This window comes from Catharus ustulatus, chromosome 1, assembly GCF_009819885.2.
Source record: "Catharus ustulatus isolate bCatUst1 chromosome 1, bCatUst1.pri.v2, whole genome shotgun sequence".
Classification (NCBI taxonomy): Eukaryota; Metazoa; Chordata; class Aves; order Passeriformes; family Turdidae; genus Catharus; species Catharus ustulatus.
This window is the reverse complement of record NC_046221.1, coordinates 40,592,586-40,619,653: the sequence shown is the minus strand read 5'-3', so window position 1 is coordinate 40,619,653 and position 27,068 is coordinate 40,592,586. Positions and strand designations below refer to the sequence as shown.

The 27,068-nt window shown below is 39.7% G+C and overlaps 1 protein-coding gene across 1 annotated transcript; it reads left to right on the top strand.

Moving 5' to 3' along the window:
- The first annotated feature begins 2,466 nt into the window (after positions 1 to 2,466).
- Positions 2,467 to 26,861, top strand: NGLY1 (N-glycanase 1). The gene is made up of 12 exons (XM_033064364.2): positions 2,467 to 2,626; positions 3,689 to 3,803; positions 5,830 to 6,072; positions 9,436 to 9,595; positions 12,500 to 12,722; positions 13,447 to 13,568; positions 14,477 to 14,622; positions 14,804 to 14,914; positions 20,392 to 20,556; positions 22,688 to 22,876; positions 24,119 to 24,296; positions 24,727 to 26,861. The coding sequence occupies exons 1-12, from the start codon at positions 2,499 to 2,501 to the stop codon at positions 24,900 to 24,902; spliced, it is 1,956 nt and encodes a 651-aa protein (XP_032920255.1). The 5' UTR covers positions 2,467 to 2,498; the 3' UTR covers positions 24,903 to 26,861.
- The last annotated feature ends 207 nt before the right edge of the window (positions 26,862 to 27,068 follow it).

Sequence of the window (27,068 nt, the reverse complement as noted above, 5' to 3'; positions counted from 1 at the left end):
GGGCGGCGCCCCTCGCCTGCCGCGCTAAACCCCGCCCCCCTAAGCCCCAGCCGCGCCCCCCCGCCCCGCGATGGTTCGCTCTGCTTGCCTCCCCCGTTCGACGGGGCGAGGCCGCTCCACTCCGCAGGCGCGGGGGGGAAGAGGGAGGCGTGCGGGTGCGCGGGGTCCACGGCGCTTCCTCCCGCTGGGCCCCGCCCCGCGGGTGCCGGTGCGGGCGGGCGGGCAGCGGGATGGTGTGAACAGCCCCGAGAAAAGGCGATGAAACTATTTCCTTCCCGAGCCACGTGTTTCAAAAAAAAAAAAAGAAACCCACTCCGGTGGAGTAATAGGCAAGACCTCATGCCGGACAGAACAGACTAGCATGGCTGAGCATAACATGCTTGTCAAAGTAAAATGTTTGTCAAAGTCTCATCAACAGAGACATGAATAAATTCCATTGTGAGTATATTTGTTAGGTGATACCTTTATATAGTTTTCGTATACAGCAGTAAGAAACCTGAAATAAATTTACCCCCACACAACAAATTAATATTTATTAGCTGCAAACACAGCTACTTAAAAATACAAACTGTAGCACAGTAATGAGGCAGGCACTGCAGGAAAAATAAAAAAAAAAAAAAAAAAAGAAAGCAAACAGTAAGACAAATGCAATATTTAATTTAAAAAAAAATAAAATTTTTTAAAAAGTTTTTTTAAAATTAATAGTCTGTTTTTAATTTATAAATAAAATTTCCTTAGGCATTTAATGTGTTAATGATTTGTTGGAAGCTGGTACTTGGATTTCTAGATTTTTCACACTGCTTGACTATGAGCACTTCCAAAGCATTGTTTACAAATGCCATACTGAGATGCATTATATATTTATATGCATATATGCTACAGTAAGAAAGTTAATTTTTATATTTCCTAAGGCAGCCAACATTGATACACATGGAAAGGAAATTAAAAGCTGAAGTAGCAGCCAAGGAACATGGCATCATCTTAAATTAAAATGTTATTACTTTGGTACCAGTTCCATGTTCCTGAGGGCTGAAATATTAACTTTTTCACTGTGCTAGTAGGAATAATAAATGTAATCTCAGCAAAAGTGAACTGCCCTGTTTAAGTCTCAGCTTTTGTGAGGGATATGCAGCACTACCTTCAAAAGTCATAGAAGCTGAGCAGTGACCTGTCAGAAGCAAGCAGCAGAGACATAGTGTAGTATCACCTTCAAAATCAGAAAGCAGCTTGAATTTTAAAGACCTCTCTTGCTTGGAACTCTTTAAATCTGCATTCCAAATAAAGCAAATCTCCGCAGCCTGTTTGTGTCCAAGGTTCTTCACCACAGTTCTTTCAGTAGCAGCACAAACCCGACGTCTGGAAGAAGAAGACCAGGATTTTTTCACTTCTCTGGGGCAGATTTTGGGTAGCGCAGGGCAGATGTCACAGCAGGGGCGAGTCGCTGCAGCGACATTCCTGCTCAGGCAACCAGGTGAGCCTGAAGGTGTGGCACCCTCAGTGCTGTCAAACCAGGGCAGGACAAAAAGGGATTTATATCTTAAATGATGTTAGTGCCTGCCAAGGGGCTCCCTATGTTGCAAAATATGGAATAGGTAAACATATCCTTAAAGAATTACATTCTTTAATCTTTGTATACTTTCGAGCTAAATCAACCAGAAAGGAGATTTAATCAAGTTCTAAGTCACGTACAAGTGTTAGAAAGACAAATTTCTCGTTGACAGAATTGCCTTTTTAGGGCTCCACATGTTTCAATGGGATCACACCTCAAAGAGGTGGAGGTTTACAAAGCTTGGGAAGAAGGTGTGTACCACTGAGAGTGGGCACAAAGAATGCAGAATTTATTGCACACGAGGACATTTGGCAGAACTCCCAAGATAAGGAAGAGACTAGCAAAGCCAACTCAGCACTGTGCTGGGATCAGCTCTGACTGGATAAAAAGTGATTCTGGCAGGGAAAGTTTGCAATCATCGACTCCAGAGAAAAATTGAGCAGGTGGACTAAGCGTAAGAAGTAAGGGAATCATTTAACCAATAGAAGATAGCATGATAATTAATTAGAGAGCTGTGTAACTTGTGTCCAATGAACGCTAATGCCTTTGTTTGCTGGAATGTATAAACAGCGCTACATTTTGGTAGTCATCGTGCTGGCCTTGTGCACCCCTTTCTGCGCAGATTTACAAATAAATAAATACCTGGGCCCTTTGCATGGCTTGGCGCCTTGCACACGGGTGAAAGAAGGTGCTGTGGGATATCGAGACCCCGGTGTGACCGGGAGACCCCGCTGCCCCGGGAGTGCGGAGTCAGGGTTAAACCCACTCGGGCCCTTTAAGACCCCCCCCACAGTGGGGCTGCCGGAGGTGACCTCACCGCTCGTACTGCGCATGCGCCCAGCGGTGGGTGGTGCTGCCCGGCTGAGGGCGGTGACCTCGGTGCCCGCATGGCGCATGCGCGTGGCGCAGCGCCGGGGGCGGGGGGCGTGGCGCGGAGGGGCGCGCAGCAATGGCGGCTGCCCTGGGGCTGTCGTCTTCGCCGGGCTCCCCCGCCGTGAGCGAGCTGTGCCAGAACAGGCGGGAGATCTTCCTGGAGGCCTCGCGGCTGCTCCTCACTTACGCTGACAACATCCTCCGGTGAGCGGGGTCGCCGCCTCGGTCCGCAGGCGGTGTCGCAGGGTCCCGCCGGCCGCTCCCCGGTTCCGCGCGGCGCTTTCGTCCCCGTTGTGTAATACCGGAGCTCAGAAGCGTCTCGCGTGGTTTTGTCGTTGTTTTAAAATTAATGTTGCTTATCTAGAGGTGTAGTGCTCTGGATTTCTGTTTCTCTATTTATTGCTGGCTGGTTTGTTTTGAAAGTTTTGGAGTTTGTGTATTAACCACAAAACGATGCCTTATTCCTGATTCTCCACCCTAGGTGGGTATTAAACCACCTAAAAACATGTGGATGCACAGCAAGTAGTTTAACTTGATTTAAACTTCATTTTAACTTCATTTTATTGTTTGGTCTATTTTTCGCTTGCTCTTTGCTTATGACTTCGCAGGGTTGGTTCCGAGAGTTAATTATAGCCGGGTTTCTGCCAGGTGGCTCTGTAGGGTGCACACACACGCCAGTACGTGCGATCGACCTTGCTGTCTTCCAGCAGCTCCAGGTGTATGAGCTGCCCCTCCCTGTCCGAATCTGGCTCGTCAGCCGCTCGTCAAAGCTGCTGTGTGACAGAGAACAGCGAGTCCCGCCCGGGCTGACTTCTTTCAAAGAAAGAGGCGAGAAAAAAGGATTTTTAAAAGAGCTGAAAGGGGAACTGAGAGATAGCACAGAGACCGCAGTGGTTTAACATGCGTACCAGGCAGTTTAGCTCAGCTTCCAGGATGGGACTAAAGCCATCCAGCATTAACCTGGCGGGTTCAATTAGAACGCATCAGGTATAGGGGGATGCGGAGTTGTCTCTAACTTAGCCCTGCTGGGTATGAGTACAAAACGTGAATTCACGAACATAAGTTCCAAGCTAAACTTCAGCATCAACTGTTAACTCTCAAGAGTTAAGTACAAAAAGATATTTATAAAGTCGAAGTCTCATGTAAGTTTCACTTAGGTGATATAAATGAAACTGAACTTTAAGCAAAATCTTTCGCGGTGCAGTTAGCTAGCTTTTACGTGTTTACTGAATTTGCAAATATAATTACAACTTTCAATTTGTTCAGGAATCCCTATGAGGAAAAATACAGATTAATTCGGATTGGAAATCCAGCATTTTCCACGAGGCTGTTGCCTGTCAGAGGAGCAGTTGAATGTTTATTTGAGATGGGGTTTCAAGAGGTGAGTATAATGTAGCAATTTCAGGTGTCTTCATCAGTTTACATATCAAAATTTAAAATTTAGTGGGTTTTTTTTTGGTTTTGCTTTTCTAGTAGCAAGGCAGTAGCTTTTAGGGCAGTTGGTATTTTCTTTCAGTCCTTGTCTGCAAATACCTGTAGCTAACCAGCAGAGAATTTAGATGTGGCTGCTTCAGAAAAATGGTGAGCTAACCTAATGCATAACAAGATTATTTTTTTTTTCTGGTCAGGCACATTGCTGATTTGCTGAATCCATGCTGGCACAAAGGAAGTGGTGGAAGCCCCTTCTCTTTGTAGCAATCTGCTGTTAGGTGAACACCTACATTATACATAAGTGTTGAAACTGCTGTTTTGTAAAGAGAAAAATGATTTTTAAAAGCCCTACTCGTCTTCATTTTTCTACCATCAGGCCCTACTGGCCCTGTAGTGATTTAGATAAGGGAAGCTGATCTGATTGAAATTTAAGCTTCCAAAACAAAACCAGAAATGTTTTCAGCCAATTCACAGTGCAGCTGCACAAGTACTAGTGTTGTCATGACAGCAGTGAAGGGCAATAGACTGACTGTTAAAGTAGTAGTAGGAGGGTGAGTCCTTCAAAACCCATTTTTAAAAGTTATGAAATGTCATCCTAAAATAGTGTTGAGTGACTGCTGATTCTGTTGCAGTTAGAATAATGTGTTTCAAAGATTGTATTGTGTTCTGATGTGGCGGGGCCCCTGTCTTGGTGGGGCTTAAACCGCCAAAGCTTGTTAAACTAGAAACAGTTTTTGTAATTACTGGAAAGCTAGTCTGAAAACCCAACTCTTGTTTAATGGTACAAAGCTCTTGCTTTGCTTTAATTTGTCTGTTTGATGCCAGACTTCTGTATGGGTATGTACATTATGTTAATTAGGTCCAGCTGTCATGGGACCTCTGCCTTTTCTCTGGGTAAAGTTAATTACTGTAATCTTTTAATTAAAAGAAAAAGTATGCTGAAAGAAGTGGTGACTGCAGAGGGAGAAATGGACTTATTTGGATTTATTCTCATGCTGGTGCTCAGGAGACTTTTAATGGTGTGTTTTAGCCAGGAAGTGGGTGGAGTAGCTAGAGAAACACTCAGGTCTCTGCTGAGAATGTGTTGGCTCAGTCTTACGGTTACTGTGTCAGTCAAAGCTGGAGCTCACAAACTTCTCTTCAACTGCGTGGCTAATACAGTTCCTTCTTTTGTTTCTGCGTGATAATGGATTGATACATTCCATTTAGTTTTGTGGTAATTTTAAGTGTTAACAGGAAGTCCCCATCTGCAGTGATATGTAACCTCAAGTAACTGTAGGTAAACAAATTAGCTCAGTAAATAGAGGTGCTGCAGTGGTAGAAACTGAAACTGTTAAAGGATATTCAGGATATTAATGTTTTTAGTAACCTGTTTCTTTATTTTAAGTGCACAGTTATTTGATTCTGTCATAATTACTGATCTCTTGCTGTGATACTAGTAATCACCTTGAAGTCAAAAATAAAACCCAGAAATCAACCCAGGTACCAGTTTTAATAAGAGTGATATTGCCTATCTGAAAACTTTAAACTTTGACGTAAAAGATACCAATATGTAAGAGAATTTCCAGCAGATGCCATTCTAGAGCCTTCTTCCTTCGACATTGGATGCCTTCCTGTGTTGTTTAGGATTTCACTGCTGTACTGTGAGAACTGAGCATTAATTGTTCGTTTCTGTTGTTGCTGCTTTCTGTACCAAATCATAACTACACAACCCACGAATGGCTCTGCAAAATAAGTTACTAACAAAAGTGTGTTGTTATGAGTTCGCTTTCTCTAGATTGACTCTAGGTTCTTGATCTGGTAGGCTTCTGAAGCTGTGAGAGGCTTCAAGCTTCAGTTGTAAGGGACCTAATCTAAAAAGCTGAATCTTGCCAAGCCTTAGGATGCTAGCTTCCAGTACAGTCTTCAGATGTACTACAGATCATTGACCAGCTTCAACCTGCATTAACTACTGAATTAATTTGTCTAAATTTCAGGGAGAAACTCACCTGGTTTTCCCTAAGGAAGCTTCAATTGAGCAACTACGTAAAATCAGAGACTTAATTGCTGGAGAGAGGAGTAGCAGACTGAATGAGTCGAACCAAGTCCACAGATCAGGATCCTCTGAAGCTGTCAGCAGCACTCAGACAGCTGCACAACGGCCTTCGAGACCTGTTGACTCTGTTCTTGCCTCTTCTCGTCAGCAACCAGAAACATCACTTGTGCAATCCCTTGAAATGGTAATTAACACCTGCAGACTTCATAGGCTCCTTAGTCTTGCATATAAAGATTGAAGAAGAATTAACTGTTAGGATAGGTTGCTCAGAGAAAATGAGTAGTCTCCAAATAAGTGCACTGTTAAGCCTAAGTAACTTGGTCTGACCACATAGCTAATCTTGCTTTCAGAGAGTTGGACTAGACTTTATTTTTTCCCCCAGTGGTTTCTGAAGGTTTTTGAGTGTTTTCTTCTGTTTACATACAACTTAAGCATGAAACGTGCCATAAACAGAATATTAGAAAGAGATTTTGGTGAAGATGTCCATAAATATTCTATTGATCAAGGTGTCAAGAAAAGAAGATGATATGTATTGAGAAGGAGCAGCAAGATGGGGAACAAGGGGGAGAGTGAGAAGCTGACTAGAGTTATATTTGGTATTTGAGAGCCAGCAGAAGAACACTAGCATAACCGTAATGCTTATAATTGTTGGTGTCTTGGTTCATGCATTATGATCTCTATGTGTATGTAGCCTGTGAGGAGGGCTTTTTTCACGTGTGCCTGGTATTAAAAGCAGAAATTTAGCCAGACGAGGACAAATTTACAGTTATTTAGGCTAAATTTCCCTTGTCCAAGAGGCTGAGGAGAAGTTCCTTATCAACACAGAGCAGAGTCCTTTCATCTGATGTTAGCTGTGCTGGTGGGAGAAGACTCAGCACCTCATACAACTTTGAAAAATTAAGTTACGCTTTTCATAGAAACCTTTAAGGATGCTTTCATTTAACTTTCTGAAGAGTTTTTCCTCCTAGAACCAGTGTCACTTTGGTCTCAAAGTTGGTGTAACATGAATCCTTCTAAAAAACTCACTTCCCATGCGTCTTTAAACACAATTTGCATGTTTTATATTATATTGTCAGTATATTATTGGATATGATCTATGATGCACTGTTTTTTCCCACTGCCTACCCAAGTCAGTGAATGAGAAATGGCAAAGCATTGTTTGAAGTGATGACTTTTGGGGATAGAGAGCACTAAACGACCCGTCCTCACCCAAAAAGTCTTTTGGGAAAGGTACACATTGTATTGAGACATTTGATCTAATTATGTTAGCATGGCAGTAGTTGCCTCTGGATTTGTTTTACTTTGGGGGTTTCTGGGTTGATTTTTTAGCCTGCTTCTAGATTTTTACTGTTTCAGCCACTTATGCAATGGTGGCTGGAAGTGATAAGAGTGATTTGGTGCTGCTGTACTGCTGAGAACAGGAAGCTTTCAAAGTTGATCCTGCAATGGCAACAATGTTGCACAATGTTGACATAGTGTATTCTAAGGTTGATCCCTCCTTCTAGTTACTCTGCCCCAACATACCCTAGTCATCAGAGGTGTGGATCCATTTCTCTGAAACTATTCATTTTCCATGCTTCCATGCCTGAGTGGTGGGACCAAACTTAGTACTATTTAGAGGCAATGTTGGCATTCTGTTAGAATGCTGTATTTAGCTGATCTCTACAGAGAACTATACTTATGGGTCTCTGAGCCATTGTGTCTGGTCTTTATAGTCTGAATTGATTGGAAGGAAGTCTGGCACTGACTTGGCCATTTTGCTTGCACAACAGTGGGGGGTTTGTTTTCCAGTGAGTATGCTGCAGTTATGTAGTTAATATAGTTGTATTATTGTTGTATGCACTGATGACAGATGTCAGAGAGATTTAGAGTTGTTTCTGTAGTGCAAACATTTTTTTCTTGTCGGTATGTTTCACCTGTCATTCGTGGGAGGCCTGGTAAGGACAGGGAAAAGCAACTTACTTGAAAGAACAGAGGTACATTCCTAAATGCACAGTTATAGAGACCCTAGCCGACCATTAATTTGCCTCTTTGTTTTCTGCATTTCTTGTCATTAAATATTCTTAAGACACAGGAAAAGGAGAGCTATGGCTATTTGTTGATTCTGGTGGATGGATTCTGATCCCTTCCTGGATGGCATAGTGATTACAGGAGGAAAGGCGTATCCAAACTTAGAATTGCAGTGAGGTTCACCTCACTTCTGAGATTAAATGTTTGCATAACATCTCGTCCAGTGGCTTTCATGAAGCAGATTAAGCACTACTGTAACACTGATGATTTAGCCTCAGAAATGTGAGTTGTCAAAGAATCCGGGAGACTTCTGCTGTGCTGAGCAATATCCCTGCATACTCTTTCAGGAAGCTGATGGACCGTGAAGGTCTTTAGGCCTTTGGCAGTCTCTAATGTCCCTTATTTCTTTCTTTAAATTTGCATTAAAGTGGATCTGCACACAGTGGAGTTTATGATGTTAAACCAGTTACCTACAGCTGATGAGATCCAGAAGAGCAAAATATGCTCTATTCTGTTTTAGCAGTTGTGAAAATTAAGGACTGATCCTGCAGTGTAACAGCACCAAAGCAATCACTTGTAATTTAAGTGCTCCTTTAAAAGAAGTTACCTTCTGAAGAGTTCTCACACCTGGGTGTATTATATTGCATTTGCTACCAGCCTGCCAGGAAAGCATTACATTTTTTATTAAATTAAGATGGTAGTTAACAAGCTAAAGGCTGAAACATGATGTAACAATAGAGAAAAGGTAATTTAGCAGTACGACAGGCTTCCCCCAAAAATATGCCAGACTCTTACTTCTGAAATCCCATTTCACTTTCTGTATTGTTCCTTTTTAAATGGCAACAAATGGTTTGCTCAGCTACCAACTTCATTATTATTAACTTCAGCTGTTAGTTTTAGTATCTATGTGTGTACCTTATTGGTTTCAACGTGCCACTAGGTGACACCTAGGATAACTGACTGAAGAAACCTAGTTCTTATATCCAGTTGCTACTGAAACAGACTGGGGGGGTCGCTGGGCTGTCCATACAAACCTCCAGATTTGATCTATAAAAGAAGGAGATAGAAACAGACAAACAACATTCATGAACAAGAAATCATAAGCAGAATTCATCAATAGTACAGTTCTACAAACCAGTGTAGCAGCATCCAGAAGATGAAAGTGACTACATGTCTTTTGTGGGTTTTGGGTAAAAGGTGTCCAAAAGAAAGGTGGGAGGGATTAGGTGGAAAAGAGAAGTCAAAAACTTTCCTATCAGAAGTGTCTGTAAAAACAGTTTTCTCCCTCTAGGTTAGTATACTTTTCACTCAAGACGCCATTCAGAGTGCTCAGAGATGACAAGACTGGCTTTACTGTTTGGGTGGTGGTGTCTTCAGTTTTTGTTGATATCTTTGGAACATTTCACCTGTAAATAAATATATAATCTAAATATGAAGATAGAATTATGACTGACTGAAACTAAAATAGTAGAGCTTGGTTATTATGCCTGAAGGTGAGCGTTCATAAATCATCTTGTGACTGAAAATCCTTTTGCAGGCTGCAAATATCTTGAAAACACTTCAAACAAAATTTGAGACTCTAGTATTGATGTATGAGAATCCTTCTATTCAGCAGAAAGCACTAGCTGCAATTCCCCTCCAGGAATTGAAAAGCAAGGCTCAGAAAAAGCTAGCACAAGCTACAAGACTGGACAAAGGTAATGCTGCCAAGTGTATATGAAAGTAGAAATGTTCTTTCAAATGTACCATACATTGCCAGTGTGTGTTTGGTCATATGTCTACTGATTCCAAATGCTATTTTTAAATTGCCTTCTTCCTAATTTACTACTCTCTTCTCTTATTTTTATTTTGCTTTTGTCATCCACCTTTTACTGCTTTTATGTAGTAATTTTGGACTCAATTTCTGAATTAGTATAAAAAATTGCTGGGGAAACAAATGTTGCATTCCTTGAATTTCAAGTGAAATAGCTACAGCAAGAGGAGGGGCAGTTTTGTTCAAGTAGTCATTGTTGTGAAATTCTCAGAGTGCGGTTTTCCTGTACATATTACAGTTCTAATTCAGAATAAAATTAAGTACTGCTTCTCTTTTTTAAAGTGATATTGGTGAGATTTTGAATGAGATCTTTCCAAGATATAACCTGATACAAACAAATGGTCACTTTCCTTGTTAATGCTTAAATGAATAAGGTTATTCCCTATTTCTCATGGAGCTAGATATTAAATGTAGGCATAAATACTTGCAGCATCAGTGTCTACAATTTGTAGTTTTGTGAATTTGTTTTGAATGTATGAAGATTTTGTCAGTTAAAATTACATATTTCTGTTTATAGGTGATGGTTTTAGATTTGTTCCAGTATAGTGAAATGTTACTTCTATAGGATAAATATTTAAAAAAACGCAATTCCAAGACCATATTTAGACAATAAAAGTAAGAGAAGTAAGAAACCATGTGAACAAGTACAAAGCACTCTCATTCAGCAGCATGGGACAATACAATAGGAAAAAGAGACTTATCGGTAATAAATTACAGCTGTTAAATTTCTTTATAAAGGAAAAAAAAAGAACAAGCCTGCCTCTTAGACTGTGTTCTAATACTACTGTGCACATTGTTTAAAAAGGGGAAGGAAGAGGGAAGATAGTGTTCTGGGTGCCTCTTCTCAAACCATCAGGCTGATTTAGTTAAAATGGCTTCCAGACCTTAATTTAGGTACAAATAAAGGGGAAGGGATGGAATTCCACTGTTTTGGATTGTGACATCTTGAAAGCATTTTCCAAGAGTTTTCTAGAAACATTGGTTTTGGAATGGACTGTATATGAGATTTTTGGGTAATTGGCTTTCACCTTCTTTGGTTTCTGTCCTGCTGCATTAAGACTGCCACCTCTGGGAATAAATATTTAGTGCTAGGGGATGCTTGTTTTTAGGCTAAGCCTTGCAATACATAATAAATTTTTTTGACTCATAAAGACTATACTAGGAAGATAAGTCATTTGATGAGAAGTATGGCTTTGATTTTATTATTTCCCTTTGCCACATTTTATTAGAAAGATGACCTGAACATCAAAAATAGCTGTATATCACAGCCAACTGTTTTCAGTTCAAAGAAATCACATTTGTTATTTTTCCATGTGATGTTTTAATAAGGAATTTATTTTGCAAATCAAGGGAAGAATGTTTATAGCATAGCAGTCATATTTTCACAGATGGGTTCTAGTTTGAATGTTGTTATCCAGGAAAAGAGAGTATGGCCTTTGCTTGAAATTTTCTCATTCAGCTTTTAGTAAAAAGTTTGAATATACAAGCATATCCATTTTGTAAGCAGTAAGCCTTTCTCTGAGAGTTCCAGCACAAAGGTTTTTCACATACATGAGTGAAAATGGAAATTTTACTATAATTAGAAGTCAGATGTTCTTGCTTTGATAAACATGATCTCTTCCCATGCATTTCATGATCTTGGTTGGCAATGTGTGTTTAATAGTGTTAGGTGTTCCTACAGAGTCTTTTGTACCAAAGATGGCTACAGCTTCAGAGCAAGATGTGAAATGAGCTTGAAAAAGGAGCTAGTGCACAAATTTTTAGTGCAACTGCCTTCAATTTCCTTTAGGCAGCATTTTTACAAATTTATTTTGTATGTTAATATTTATTAGTCAAATCTGTCTGCTTTGTGACTAGAATAAACCTGTAGTGCATAAAAATAACCAGGTAGTAATACCTATGCGTGGCCTAAATGATAAAGTTGCTAGGAAGAATTATTTGAATATTTATGTATCTGAGAAGGAAGAGTATTTGATACTCTGGGCATTGTAACAGGATGTGTATTTAAAGATTCCAAGGAGTTTAAAGGAATGGCTCTCTCTTGAAAAACTGGATTTTTAGATTTGTTTTTTGGGTAAAATGGAGTTATTTTCAGGTGTCAGAATAGTGAGAGTATGTGAGTAGGTTCTAACACCTGTTATAAGCAGGAAAATGTGCCAGAAGAGTCTGATGTGGTGAAATCAGCTAGAGTAAAAAACAATTGACATCCAATGTCTACCTTAGGTAAGCTGAGAAAGGTGTTTATTTGCTGAAATTAGAACAAACTCAATGTGTTTGCATGTTATATAGATATTTTCTACAATAATTAAGCTGTGTTTGTAGAAAGCCTGTATGCCTGGTTGTTTAGACTGCTGCCAGTGTCTGGTTCTTTGGGATTTTGAAATCAAAGCGATTGTTACTCCTAGTTTAATAGCTGAGAATAGGAAATTTTTTTGGAGCAGAAAAATAATTAACTCTCTATTCCAAAGTCGTGAAAGAGTATGAAGGGCATCAGGAATTCACCAGGCTGAAATGTAAATCTGACTCATTTTTCTGAGCATTTTCTTATTCTCATTCTAGCTGTAGTATTTAGGACTGCAGTTTCTTGTTTTTAAGTTTGAACTTCCTCATTCTATTTTCCTTTTTTGTATGTGTTTGAGTAATATATGAAGCTTTTTAATACAGTTTTTATATTTAAAAATACATCAAAATATAGAAAGGCCCAGAGATACTGATTTGTGTTGAACTATCAAGTTCAACTAAATTACTTTTCCATTGGAACTAACTGTGTATTGTATAAATTTTGCAGGTGCACATGTGAATGAAGAGGACTTCTTATTGTTGGAGCTTTTGGACTGGTTTAAGACTTCCTTTTTTCATTGGGTCAATAGTCTTCCTTGCAGCAGGTGTGGTGGGCAGACAGAGCATAAACGTGACTACCTGTTGCCTACTGAGGATGATCTAAGGTGGGATGCCGGGCGAGTGGAAAACCATTACTGCAACCAGTGTCAGCTCAGTAATAGATTCCCAAGGTGAGTAAACAGAGACTTGGCATCATTTTTCTTTCAAGAAACAGCTTTGCATCTGTTCATTTTGTGAACCTGTGAGAAATTCTTACTTCGGAGAGTAGAGAAGCTGTTTTAGGTAACATGGTAGAATGTTTGATGAATCAGCAATTTCTCTACAAGATCAGAGATTTTTAAAAACAATGTGGGCTTCCTCTTATGTGGACTTGTTCTGAATGCTTGTCTGGTTTGATTGGGGGTTTTTTAATGTTAATTTGATGAACTACAGCTTCTAAATAAAATTTGTTAATATTGGGAACCACATGAAGGTAGTGTTTTGTTATTGCAAGGAAGATTTAACTTCTGTAGGAAATCATAGTGTAATGTACATCTTTTGCTGAGTCTGTAGGAGAAGAGCAAATACACAATTTATATATACTTTCAAGGCATTTAGGCATTTTGCTAACTGTTTAAAGAACCAGCATACAAAAGTCATATTTTGAGATGTCTAAATCAGTTTTGAAAACTTAAACAGATTCATTTCAGTGCTGCTATAAACATATGATGGAGTCGTATGAATAGAGGTAGCATTCTGCTTAGATGTATTTTGTGCAGTACAGCAATTATTTCCATTATCTTCTGAAGACTGATCAGTACTGAAGTCTGTTCAGATCATCAGAACACAATGTAAAGATTTCTGGAAACTGAAATGTATTTTCAGTTCTTGTTTTGTGTTGTTGTTCTCTTGTAGATATAACAACCCTGAAAAACTTCTGGAAACCAGACGCGGGCGCTGTGGCGAGTGGGCCAACTGTTTTACCCTGTGCTGCAGAGCTGTAGGGTTTGAGGCAAGATATGTCTGGGACTATACAGGTACCAGTATTCTGGAGTACTATAACATTAATACAAGTCTTTGCAAAAGGATATTATGTACAGTAATTTCACGACTATAAGGTGCACCCTTTTGACTAAAATTTTCTCTCGAACCCGGAAGTGCGCCTTATAGTCTGGTGCGCCTTATCTGATGTACAAAGTTGCGAAATTTGCTAAACCGGAAGTGTGAGCTGTGAGCCGTGGGGGAGCCAGAAGTGCTACGGCAACCGGCTGGAGGCGGGCCCAGGGACCCGCAGCACATCTCCTCCCGGGTCCAGGCAGTCCCGGGGGCCCATGGCTGCCGGGTGAAGGCGGGCCCGGTGGCTCGCAGCATCGCCCCTGCTGGGTGGAGGCGGACCCAGGGGCCAATGGCTGCCGGGTTGAGGCGGGACCTCGGCCAGAAACCGTGCGGGGGGAGCTGGGGGTGGAGCCTCGCTGCAAAAAAAAAGTGCACCTTGTAGTCTGGTGTGCCTTATATGATCTACAAAGTTGTGAATTTTACCGACTCCCGGGGGGTGCGCCTTATAGTCCGGTGCGCCTTATGGTCGTGAAATTACTGTATTTTATGCCTCTCAGATCATACTAGCCATCAGGCAGCACGTGCAGTTATGCAGTCTGCTAACAAAGACAATATACATTCAATTTCCTGTCTTGCCTGATGAGATTAAATATAGTTCTGCAAGTAAGGTCAGATGACTGACTTCAAAATGATACAATCTTTAACTGTATGTAAGAGACTCTGATCCTAAGAAAGAGGAAGCTTTGGTAATGTTTCTAAATGTAGATTAACAGAAAACATGTTCTTTCATCTGTTCCTTTATTTAATAAATTGGAAAAAGTTGCAATATTCTGCAAGATTAGAATAGAGACTCTGTAAGTTACTGTTTATTCTTGACTTTATTATGTAGATCATGTGTGGACTGAAGTATATTCTTCATCTCAGAAAAGATGGCTTCACTGTGATCCTTGTGAAAATGTCTGTGATAAGCCTCTTCTCTATGAAACTGGCTGGGGAAAGAAGCTCTCCTACATAATTGCATTCTCCAAAGATGAGGTAGGAGTAATGATGCTAATAATAAACAAACTTGCCCTGAAGCAAGTGTGCAATGTATTCCACCTTGACGTGATTTTCAGAATTACTGTAGAAAGGCATACTTTCACTAACTAGACTCTTTAAATGAAGCAAGATATGTGGAAATTTTTGGTTGCTTTATTTTCTTCCACTTGTGCTTGAGGTTGTTGATGTCACCTGGAGATACAGCTGTAAACATGAAGAAGTGCTCTCTAGAAGGACGGCACTCAGCGAAGCTACGCTGCGAGAGACAATTAATGCACTAAATAGAACGGTATGTAACTTTTCTTCAGTGGCTTTCTGAGAGTGAAACACAAGTATCTGCAGAATGTGGAGTCCTCAAACAAAAGAATGCATTTGGTAACCTCATAGGAATATCCATGTACTGTGGATGTATATATTATTTTTCTTAGGGACTTTGGAGCAGACTTGTGCTTGCTAGGAGTTAACTGCAATTCCTTAGTAACTGTGTGGACTCCTGCAGGGTGACTGAATGTTTTCCACATTGGTGCTGCTGTAACTTGAAAACAATAGCATTTACAGTTAGAAGAAATGCAGGTTTAATTTGCTTTCAGTGACTTTTTACAAGCTGTAGGAAGTGAGAGGAATGATTCACAGGCTGTTTCCAAGACTATCAAAGCCTGTTGATACCATCGGTAGAACTTTGACTCAGAGCCATGTGTATTAACACTGTTCATGCTTAACATCCCCAGAATACATGTAGCCATTTGCACCTGCATGTCATGGTTGCAGAACCTCTCTGCTAAGCTTTTTCCACTCCCTGCTTGGGACACCATGAACTTAATTCAATATACTATAACACCATAAAACCTTGAATCACCTTGAGGTTTCCATTTTGTCCTCCCTTCCTTACAGGGATAATTCTCATGCACGGAAACTTTATTGCAGTGGTAGTATAGAGCTGATGACTTAATAAACAGATTATGCCTTTTTTGAGGCCTGCTGGCTTGAGAGTTATAGCCATACATTAAGACTGAAGAATTGAGCTGGACTAATATTTTGAGACCAGGGCTTGAAATAATTTTAACAGTAATGAAAAATTATAGTCACATAGCAAAATGGAGTACTGAGAAGAGTAACCAGAGCAGCAAAGCAAAAGGAGGTAAAGAATCAGAAATTCAAGTTGAGGAATGTAAGTTCTTTGTGCAGGGTTGCAGGAATTTAGTGGTGCCCCCTCCAAGCCCTGAATCTCTGCTGGTTACAAAACTAATCTGATGGGTCCTTTCTTCTGATCTACTGGCAATAGAATCCAATCACCACATTCTCATCCTTCACAGTTGTTGGTACAAAAAGAACATTGGAAATGGGGCACTAATAAGTTGAAAAATTTCCCTGACAATATTGATGGAATCAGGAAACTATGACATCCTTGTCACTTCAGTGATGTTACTATAGGATCATGCTCTGTTTCACTTCCAGAAGTTTAGGAAACTTCTGGAAAAGATGTCATTGCCATTTAACAGATGGTACTTCATGTTGGTCTGTTTCTTACTCCTTTCCACCTTCTTTACAGGACTGTGCAGCTCTCAAGCTGCATTTTTCAGACAAAGACCAGGCATTCTGGTTATATTTTATATGAAAACTTAATGGTAGAGGGAAGAAAACTGTAAATGTATTTCCAGTACCATCTCTGTTTTTCCTATCTTCCTTTCCCTACATATGAAAAATCCCAGCCCTTTCATCTCTGTGCTGTTGCTTTCGCTGCTGCTTTCCAGTTTTATTAAAGCTGTCTTGTGATTTTATAAGAACACCTTCGTCAGTGTTTTTAGTTGTATCCCGTTCTGAGGAACAACTGTCTCTACTAGATGATACTTACGCTGCTCCTGCTACATTTTTTTTTTTGTCTAGTAGCTATTCAGAATGTTTGATTCATTTAATTTACTAAGTTAATAAATTTAATCCCTGTAAATATCTGCTCTTGCTCCTTTTTTCTTTTGTCACTTAGAATAGGAATTAGATTTCAGGGTCTTAGAGGCAGTTTACCATCCAATTGCTTGAAGGTCTAGGTATCTTTCCTGCATTTGTCCTAGTTAAAAGACCTTTCCTAAAGCTCATGCTAAGGTGTCAATGCAGTGGGGAAAAAGGGGACTTTAAAAGTTGGTGTCAAGGGTTCTCAGTGTTGTATTCTGCAGTCACAGATGGCAAAGGTATCTCATCCCTGAAACTTTCAAGATGTGTTAGATCAAGTTTTCATTACTCTATTCAGTTGCAAGCCTTCAGCTTAATATGATTTCCTTCATTGCAGCCTATTCAGACAATAACTGTTGTAGAGGCCTTCTCTAACTTGCCCTTTCCCCATCACCTCCTAGAGACTGCTCCACAGTAGGAGGAATTGCGGTCTTTGTACTGTTTGATGCAGAGCTCCAATGCTGTGTCTTTTAAGCTCAATTCCTCTAAGTTACAACTAAAGAGAAGCATGCATGCAGTATACATTATCACCTGTACTGCAGTGTTAATGAGAATGGAATCTGAGGGATCATTTTTGTCTTTCTTGGATAAAGAACAAAGGCTGTGTCTGTTTTTTCTCAGATGTCTGTCTGTTCCATTGCCAAGCAGAGGCCATACAACAGTTCTAAAGATGTTGAGTGGCTTGCTGTTAAATGCATAGCAGACAGGAATAATTTAATCTCTTCAGTATATCTAAGTATCTCTACTTATTTTACTTCTCAAAAATACTTTTTGTGTTTTATCTGGGCCAGGCATTCCTAAATAGGTATATAGCCTCTTGGTTACCCACCATCTGATAATATTCTTTGGTACTATAGCACACTCGGACTACAAATTTTCTTCACCTACTACCCTATTTCAGTCAATTGTATGTTATCTGGATAGAAAGTGGAGAAGGACCCTGAACTTCCAGTACTTTCATTGGAATTTGGATGGTAGAACAGAGAAGCAACTTTTTTTTTTTATTTACTCCAGGCTTCAATTTTTTGGTAGTGATTGTGAATTGTTATAGATATAGCCAGGGCAACTCTTAAAAAGAAACGAGTACTTTAGGTTGAATTGCAAGCATTTCATGCTCATTGATGTGAGATGAACCAGTGCTCCTTGTCAAAGGTTTAAAATTCAGTTCCTGCCCTCAGATTACCTGTTGCTCAGCCAGCAGTGGGTCTACTTAAGCCATGGGTTATCAGTCGGCTGAAAGCAGATTCCTTCAGGAAGCATCAACAGTACAACTCACACATGATACAGAAGTAATGGTAAAGGTGCAGTTCACCATCCCTCTTCCTTCTTAGTACCTTTGTCTGCCGAAGAAAGGTGTGGCCTGAGCATGTAATTCCTTCAAACAAACAAAAAACCAACACCACCACCAAAAAATTAAACTAAAAACCAAACAACTCAAGCAAAAAAAAACCCCAAAAGCAGGAAGTTTGAGCCATGGCAGCTGGAGTTTTTGCAATCCATTTCTAATGACAATGTCATTGGTAGGAAATGTACGTACAGGATTTTCCACCACAGGGTGTGTTGATGTCTGCAGAGTCTGAGTGTTTAGCATGTCGTGCCTGCAGCATTTCTATGCAAGAGTCTGTTGGGTGGCAGGAGATGGCAAGAATTAGCATACAGTAATTTCACGATTACAAGCCGCACCTGATTATAAACCGCTTGTCTGGGTGTCGGCAACATTTAGGTCTTTGTCCATGTATAAGCCGCACCAGAATATAAACTGCACTTTCGTGCACAGGGAGGACCCGCGTGCAACAAAGTAACAAATTAGTAATGGAATTGCGGATCGCTCACCCTGGCCCAGCACTGCCCCAAGGGAGGGAGGCACGGAGCCCTGCTTGCACCTGCGGCAGGAGGGGGAGGGAGGCACGGAGCCCGCTTGCACCCACGGCAGCAGCGGGAAGGAGGCACAGAGCCCCCCACCTCCCCCTGCAACCGCGGGGCCGGCAGCAGGGAGCCCTCACCTCCCTGCCCCGCGCTGCCGGCACGGAGCCCGCCTCCACCCACTGTGCAACAGAGCAACCAATTTGTAACAATCGCGCAATCCTGGGTTTTACTGGTAGGTGCTCAGCTCGGCTCCTCTGCTTCCACATCTGGGTTCAAAAATTTCAGAACTTTTTTCATATATTAGCCGCTCCTGAGCGTAAGCCACATTTCCGGGGTGGGAGCAAAATTTTAGTCAAAATGGTGCGGCTTATAATCGTGAAATTACTGTACTCACGATACTTGAGGAACTTACTGGTTTCTTGTAAAGGTCTGTTTTCTGAAGCCTTTTCATGTTGTAACACTGCTCTATAACAGCTTTTTTCAGCTGTTGTTACAAAAACTACACGGCAAAGGATCCAGTTCTCAGCATGGCATCAGTGATTTCAGTGATGATGACCACTGACACTGGGTTTCCCCTGCATGAGAGTGCTTAAAGGACATTGTGGATTGGTGTTGTTAATTTAGGATAAACCATATCAAATGTCCTCTGAGTTGGAGCAAGATCAGTAGTGCAGCATACTGATATCCTGAACGTCAGGGCAGCTGTTAGCCTCAGGAAGGCCTGATGTTTCATGGGAAACTGCTGCAACCACTGGTTGTCATCTATCAACACAAGTAGAGGTGTGTTTCCTTCCTTGCTGTGTTAGAACTAGTGTTTGGCATCTGGAATTTGTTCAGCTGGAGCTGTTTCTTATAATTTCTCTGTATCTACTTTTCTTTATACAGTTCCACATTGTTGTCTGGAACAAAAAGAAGTCTTCAAATGTTTCTTTTGTGATCTCTATTAGCAAAACTTGCTGGGGTCAGAACGGCTTTTGAGATAATTCAAATTATTATTGGCCTTAAGTTTCAGGTCCCACTGGGCTGAGTGTCCATGCCTTGGATGATCACCAAAGCAGAAAAAGATGATGTGTGTAATAATTTACATACTCAATGTTGAACTTAATTTTTTCAGCCCCACATGGGTTTATCCAAAATTAAAAAATTGAAAGGCTTTACATTTCAGATTTGTATATTTGGCATGAAAATCATGCAGACAAAATACTGACATAGCAATAAAATTTTTTAAAGTTGTTTACCAAAAAATTGCTCATAGTTTTATTCATGTAGGCAATGAAGACTGTAATTTTTATTTTTCACTAATTTTTCTGGAACTAAGTTTTTCTCCCATTTTCTGACATCTTAAAAATAGAGATGTCATGGTTCGTTGATGACAGAATCATAATAATTCTTTCAAATACTTTTGTTTGGGCTTAATCTCTTAAAACCAAGACTGTTGCCAACAAAGTCACTCCACATTAGAGAAGAAAAATTTGACTACAAATGATTCTTGTCTTTTCTTTCTTCCAAATAATATTGAGAACAACTATTGTACAGCATGCATATGAATGGCTATAAAAACTATTATGGAAGTATTTATCATCCAAGTAAACGTATTAAAAACAAAGCACAAACATTTTTTTATTATATATAATAATATAATATGTATAATATATATAATATATAATAATAAATATAATTATAATATAATAATATATGTAATAATTATATATAATATATATTATTTAAAAAGAATTCCACATAGTGCCTGCAAGTTCCTAGAGAACACACTACTGTCACATATCTGTGTGCTTATGACTGATTTATATTTGTGTCTGTGGTATAAGATTAATGTTTCTAACAATCAGTCTAGACTTTAAATGTTAATCTGTTTTTTTTTCAATCCCATTTTTCCCTGTTGGTGTCGCTGTAGAGCAGAATTACAAATACCATTTTTCTGAATGTTTTTTTTTTCAGAGACAAAAGTCTTTGTCAGAAAATAGAAGAAGAGAACTCCTGGAAAGGACTATTGTGGAGCTCGTTGAGTTTATTTCTCCTAAAACACCTAAACCTGGAGAATATGGTGGAAGGACGTCAGGCTCCATGGCTTGGCGAGTAGCCAGAGGGGAAATTGGCCCACAGGTATTTAACTTTTGCACTGATGACCGTCTTAGAGGTAGCTAACTAAGGCTTTGTGATTATGGTCTATGAAAAAAGAAGGTAGTAAGATTCAGCTCAAACAAGTGAATCTTGCAAAAACATTAGGTGAAAGTTTGATGTGAATTCAGTAGAGGTCCACAAGTAATTTTTTGAGAATTGATAGTGGTCCATTGATTCTAATAATGTTTGGGACTTCTTGATAGAAAATGTGTTTTGTTCTTAAAAATACTTTTTTTATTTAGTTAGTTTGACAGAACTAGAAAGTTTCAGTTAGTTGAAAAAAATTGCGAAAACTGTAAAAATTGTTGTGTTTATATTATTAGTTACTGCCAGGATTTAACCAATAGTAGGTTTTGACCAACTATTTTTGTTAATAAATCAATGTGCAAACAATTAGAATTGTGTAAATTAGCAATCTCTCAAATAAAAAGTTTGATTGATTTTCACATCAATATTTTTTTGCTGTTTCCAAAAGCTAGGTTTGATTTTTATTTATCATATGCTAAGATACAGTTTCCCAGAACCATAATAATATTTAGCTTGAGTCAGGATGCAAAGGTGTGACCTCAGTTTTGTAGCAATCCCATCATGTGGAATGTCTGTCCTAAAGAGAAACAGTTACAGTAATTTCACGACTATAAGGCGCACCCTTTTGACTAAAACTTTCCCCTGAACCCGGAAGTGCGCCTTTATAGTCCGGTGCGCCTTATACGATCTACAAAGTTCGGAAATTTGTAAGCCCGGAAGTGAGAGCTGCGAGCCGTGTGGGGAACCGGCAGGGCCACGGCTGCCAGGTGGAGGCGGAACTATGCCCCGGCAGGCATAGCCCGGTCCCGGGGAGGGGGCACGGAGGGGCGGGTGGCAGAACCTGGCCCCGGGAGGGGGCACAGAGGGATGGCAGGCGCAGCCCGGCCCCGTGCAGGAGGGGAGGAGCCCCGGAAGGCTTGCCCCGGCCCCATGGAGGCGGGGGTGTGCCCCAGCAGGCATAGCCCGGCCCCATGGAGGGGGCACAGAGGGGCAGGCGGCAGAGCCCGTCCCCATGCAAGCGGGGAGGAGCCCTGGCAGGGTTGCCCTGGCCCCCTGGAGGCGGGGAGGAGCCCCAGAAGGCATGCCTCAGCCTCGTGGAGGCGGGGAGGAGCCCCGGCAGGAAAAGCCCGACCCCGTGGAAGCAGGGAGGAGCCCCGGCAGGCTTGTCCTGGCCCCGTGGAGGGGAAACAGGGGGGCGATAGGCGTAACCCGGCCCCGGGGAGGGGGCACGGAGGGGCAGTGGGCATAGCCCGGCCCTGGAGAGGCGGCATGGAGCAGCAGCCCATGGCTGCCAGGTTGAGGCGGGACCTCGTCCAGCAACTGCACTGGGGGAGCTGAGGGCGGAGCCTCACTGCAAAATAAAGTGCGCCTTGTATCCGGTGCGCCTTATATGATCGACAAGGTTGTGAATTTTGCCGACTCCCGGGGGGTGTGCCTTATAGTCCGGTGCGCCTTATGGTCGTAAAATTACTGTAAGTGAAGTTAATGAGTTTCTTGGGATTGTCTAAGTTTGAGAAACTAATAGTTTATTGCAGTTCTCTATTGTTTGGAAGACTTCATTTCTGAAATTGGTAAGAACAATGACTTTTTAAAATAAAAGTAATACTGTGATATTGCGAAGTTTTTAGTTTAAGTTTTTTGAAGCTGATTTGTAAACTGGCATCCACAAGTACCTGTGTATGGTAGTCACAGGTTTGCTATTCAAAATAACCATTTGCTTATTCATTATACAAACAATGTACTAAACATATAAATTTTCTGTTCTGAAGCTAATTTCTTACTTAAATTATACTATTTCATGTTAATTTGTTTAAAACTTACTTCTAAAAGTAATTGCATGAAAATTTAAAAGATAAAATTACTCCTGCCCTCTGGAAAAGTTGCACATGTACTGTAGGAAATTGGTTTAAAGCTTTTCTTCTGCAGAAATGGTTGTCTCTGTGACCTCTCTTAAAAAGGACATTTTTTTTTTCACTTGGCAGGAAAACTGAATTGCAAAGCCCTGACATACTCTTTAAAATAACATAGTTTTGGGGGAATCTAGGCACTGGGGGGTTAAGGTGCTTGTATTTTTTGGCTTTTTCAGGAAAGAAAAGAAGTTATTTTTATTCCCTCTGAAAAGGAGAAGACATCTAAATTGTTCCATCTCATCTACAATGTAGTAGATGATAGTTATACACGGATTTCCAATAACAATGAAAAAATAAATGGCTGGGAAGCAGGTGTTTGGAAGGCAGAATCTATTTGGAGAAAGGTTGAAACAGATTGGAAAATGGTAAGAATAGCAATTATTAAAAGCCTATAATGTACAGTAAAATTATGATAACTCCAATAAAACAGAAAACCCTTGCCAATGTTTGGATTCAAAACCTCTCCTGGTGCCTGTAGAATTTAGCTGATGTTAGTAAATGCTGTTGTTAAGATTCAATAAGATTGCCAGATGGTACAAGAAATTAGAAATAAATTTAACTTGTCTTTCAGAAAGGATGATTGAATTTTCTGCAGGTAGGTAAAATCCTTGCCAGAATGCCAAACTTAAAAAAATGGCTTCCTTCTTAGGCTTTTGGGAAAATGCTATTTTATTGAGAAGCAGTATTTCTCCTGAAATGAAAAAAAGTTATTTGTTATTTTTAAGAGCAGTTTTATTGCGTATCATATCTCTTTGATACTCAACCAAAGGAAGAAATTGTCATCCTAAATAATACAATTCCATCTGCAAGATGACAAAAACCTGTCAGTTATCCAGAATATTGTATAGCCTGCCCAGAATCCTTCCCAAGTGTCAGGACTGAGCAGCACAAGAGTCGCAGGCTCTAAATCTAAGAAGAGAACTGCTACCTGTGAAGTGGGAAGGGGTCTGTAGTAGCAAACAGCTTTTCCCACAACAGCAACCGCTGTGGAACTGAACATTCTTGTTAAGGACTAGAGCATGTTACTGCTTTTTTCCTCGGCCATTTGACTAGTCTGAAGGGTCTCTGACCAAATATTCTTCTAGCTTCCCATTGATGAAAATGGAGCTAAGTATGTATTTACCTTTTGAGATTTTCTCTCCTGTGTCTGTACATAACTGGCTTGCAAAATGCAGTGGGGGAATAACTTGAAGAGGCTATACTGCGCTAAAGAGAGACTAAATAAAGACGGATCAATAGTATGAAAGACATCACAACAGGATAGACTTAATAGTAAAAGAGAAGTAACAAAACCTCAGAGTAAGGGACAGATGTTCTCTGCTTCCCCAGGAAGCTTAGGTGTTTCTGTGACTTGAACTTTACTATCAATGTTGAAATAGTTTAGTGTTCCCTAGTGAGGGGCTGTGAACATGTACAGTTACCTAACTGTGAGATATACTTGTGGGATGAAGAAAGAGGTACTTTGTACAGTTTTAAAGGTTCAGGGGTTTGACAAAGTATGAAAGTGTGTTCTCTTGTGATTTTTATGTCCTTGTTACGAGGATTAATTTGATGTATGTTGGTCATCTCAGTTTTTGACATGCTGGTTGTGTCTTCTTTCCATGTAGGTTTATTTAGCCCGAAAAGAAGGGTCAACCTCTGCTTCCATCAGCTGGAAGTTTGAGTGCAAGTCAGTTGGTTTAAGAATAGATAACATTTCAGTTAGGACAAGCAGTCAGACATTTCAAAGTGGAAGGATACAGTGGAGACTTTGCTCTCCTACAGCAGAAATTGCTTTGATAGGAGGTAAGTGTGGAATTTAAATAATGAATTATATCACGTAGCAGATGTGTAACTGGAAATAGTTTATATGGAGAGGATACTGTGCAAACATTAAAAACAAATTATGAATATTCTTTACTTTTCCAGCAGCATTTCTTAGCAAGGTCAAGAAAATACTGTGCATTTAATTAAAGCTGGTGCAACACTCAGTTTTATTAATATACACAGCCCTACCTGCAAGAGAACAGGGCAAGCAAGAACATGGAGTGAATACAAGATACTTGTGTTTTACTAGGAAGGATAGATGCTTCCATGTCTAGTGGCAAATGAATCTGGGTAGTTGCAACTGAGATCCTTAAAGATCCATTACACTTAGCCTTTTTAATGTGCATTCTATTGTTATATACTGGTTGGAGCTGTGACTTACTGAATTATTTGTCTTTTCCTCCAATAGATAAAAATCTTTGCTCCTATTCAGATTTTTCTGGAGCAACGGAAGTTATGTTGGAAGCAGTTCTAAATGGAGGGAATGGTGAAGCTGCATGGCAACACACACAGCTGTTTAGAGAGAGCTTAACAGGATGTGGGGAAAATTGCTTGGAGATAATTATAAAACTCAGTGACCTCTGAGAATCTCAACTGCAGAAATGTACTTTGGATTCCTTGAAGACATTATACCATGGATACAGCAGGAAGATTTGGTTGGCAATTCCTCTTCATCCACTGGCGGCGGCTTATTTCCTGTTTCACTACTTCCATTAAACCAGCTTGAAACTGCAAGTGTATTGAATAGGTAAACATCACAATGAAAACCTCTTTGCTATGAAAACAAACACCAAAATTAAGGGATTGAACCATAAAGTACCCTTTTCTTAAACTTTACAATGAAAAAGAAACAATTTTTGGGAAGCAAAACATGATCATAGAAGCACAAAGCAATTGTAATTGATTTTAATTTGAGGTTTTGAGATTGCCTTGCTGAGTTTTTTGGGTTTTTATAATCTACTTGGAAAAACAGTTTGAATTCTGTTTTCCAATTACAACAGATGCTTGTGATGATTTAAAAGTATTTTAAACGATATTAGAGGATTTAGACTTTTTTTAAAAATTTGATTTTGTGTAGTATCCAGAAGTGCTGAAATTAAGATAATTTCAAGATTGCTTCAAAATTTCTTTGTTAGATGTCTGAATATTAAACCTGTGTTTAATACTAGAATTATTTGGAAGCATGATGGTTGATGGGAAAATAACCTCATTTTGAAGGAAGTGTTCATTATGTACCTAAAATTGTCATGGCCTATGATCTGAAATTGAGGCTTAAAACTGAGTGAAAACATCATATTTTTTCTATGAAAAAATAGATTATTCATTATAAATACTTTTTAATGATATTAATTCAGATTTGCTTAATAAATCTTTTAAAAGGTAGGAATGTAGGTTGAAATCCTTTTCAGCTATTGTCTTGACTTGCTTTAAATACTATTCCCAAATTTGATGTAAAAGTATATGCATTTTTTTCTGTTCAGTTAATGAAGTGTTTAAATTTATTTTCAGTCAATATAATAAAAAATACTATCCTGAAGATGTCAGATGTTGCAGTGCTATGAATAAAGCATGGAGTGAATGTTCAGATTAGATAGTCTTTATCAGAATGTGAGGAAGGCTAAGAGATTTTCTATTACAAAACTAAAATGCAAAATTTTATTCTAAAATAAGAGAGAATTGAGGATGATGTTCTCAAGATCAGTGTTTTTAAAGTTTTTCTTCCTTTTTCTGATCTTTCCAACCTCTGTATTGATTTGAAGTGTTTGTCAAAAGTAATTTATGTTGAAATAAATGTTTGCTGACCTTTCAACAAATTTAAGCAAATATAAAACTACTCAGATGTTACTACAAAACTGCATATTCACAGTGAACACAGGCATCTTAAAAATAGTAGCTTAGGGCAGCTCAGAAGTGACAGAACAATATATGATGGATTATATACTTTACTTCAGAATGTAAGTGGACAGTTTGAGAGGAATTAGAAGAGTTTCCCCCCGTAATACAGAATAACCCTGTGACAGAGTAGTGTATTGTATACACTGGAGGGGTGTTAATCAGTGCTTGACTAATGCAAAGTAAATTTCCTAGTCTCCATTTAAAACTACTTCTGTGTTTGGTTTCAGTTAAATGCTTTTTCTGAGATTTTGAGTGCGAACTCAACAGAAAAGTATTTTAGGCTAATATGGATAGTACCTAGGAAGAAAAAAGGAAAAGGAAGACAACTCAGGAGCCACCAATCAACAGAAATGTTTCCACTTAATATTTTGATTGCTGAAAAAGTTACTGCTTTAAGGCAGTTGTTTTTGCAATGTATTACTTAGAGGACCTTGAGGAATTTCAGGATTCCTTAACTACATCTGATAATTTGAAATCAGAAGGCAAAATAAATGTAAAAGTAGTAAGATAAAGTAATTTTCTCATAATTTTGGTCAGAATCTCTTTGGGAAGAATAATAGCTGGAGATAATTCACAACAGTCAAGTACAGTAATTTCACAATTATAAGCCGCACCATTTTGACTAAAATTTTGGTCCGAACCCAAAGTGTGGCTTATAATCAGGTGCGGCTTATATATGGACAAAGAATGAAAAGTTGCTGTTTTAGTTTGGAGGACAGGTGTCTGCTGAGAAAGGCAGGAACTTCTCTTTGAAGTGGAGAATGTAAACCCCCTCCCTCCAAATTATTATAATTTTGAAATCAAGGGGCTTCCAGGCAAAGATATGGGAATTAGGAATAACAGTTCTTTTCTAGG

Coding starts and splice junctions, on each gene's coding strand:
- NGLY1 (XM_033064364.2), top strand. CDS start 2,499: ATGGCGGCTGCCCTGGGGCTGTCGTCTTCGCCGGGCTCCCCCGCCGTG. Junction 9,596..12,499: donor AGCTACAAGACTGGACAAAG/GTAATGCTGCCA, acceptor TAAATTTTGCAG/GTGCACATGTGAATGAAGAG. Junction 13,569..14,476: donor ATATGTCTGGGACTATACAG/GTACCAGTATTC, acceptor TTTATTATGTAG/ATCATGTGTGGACTGAAGTA.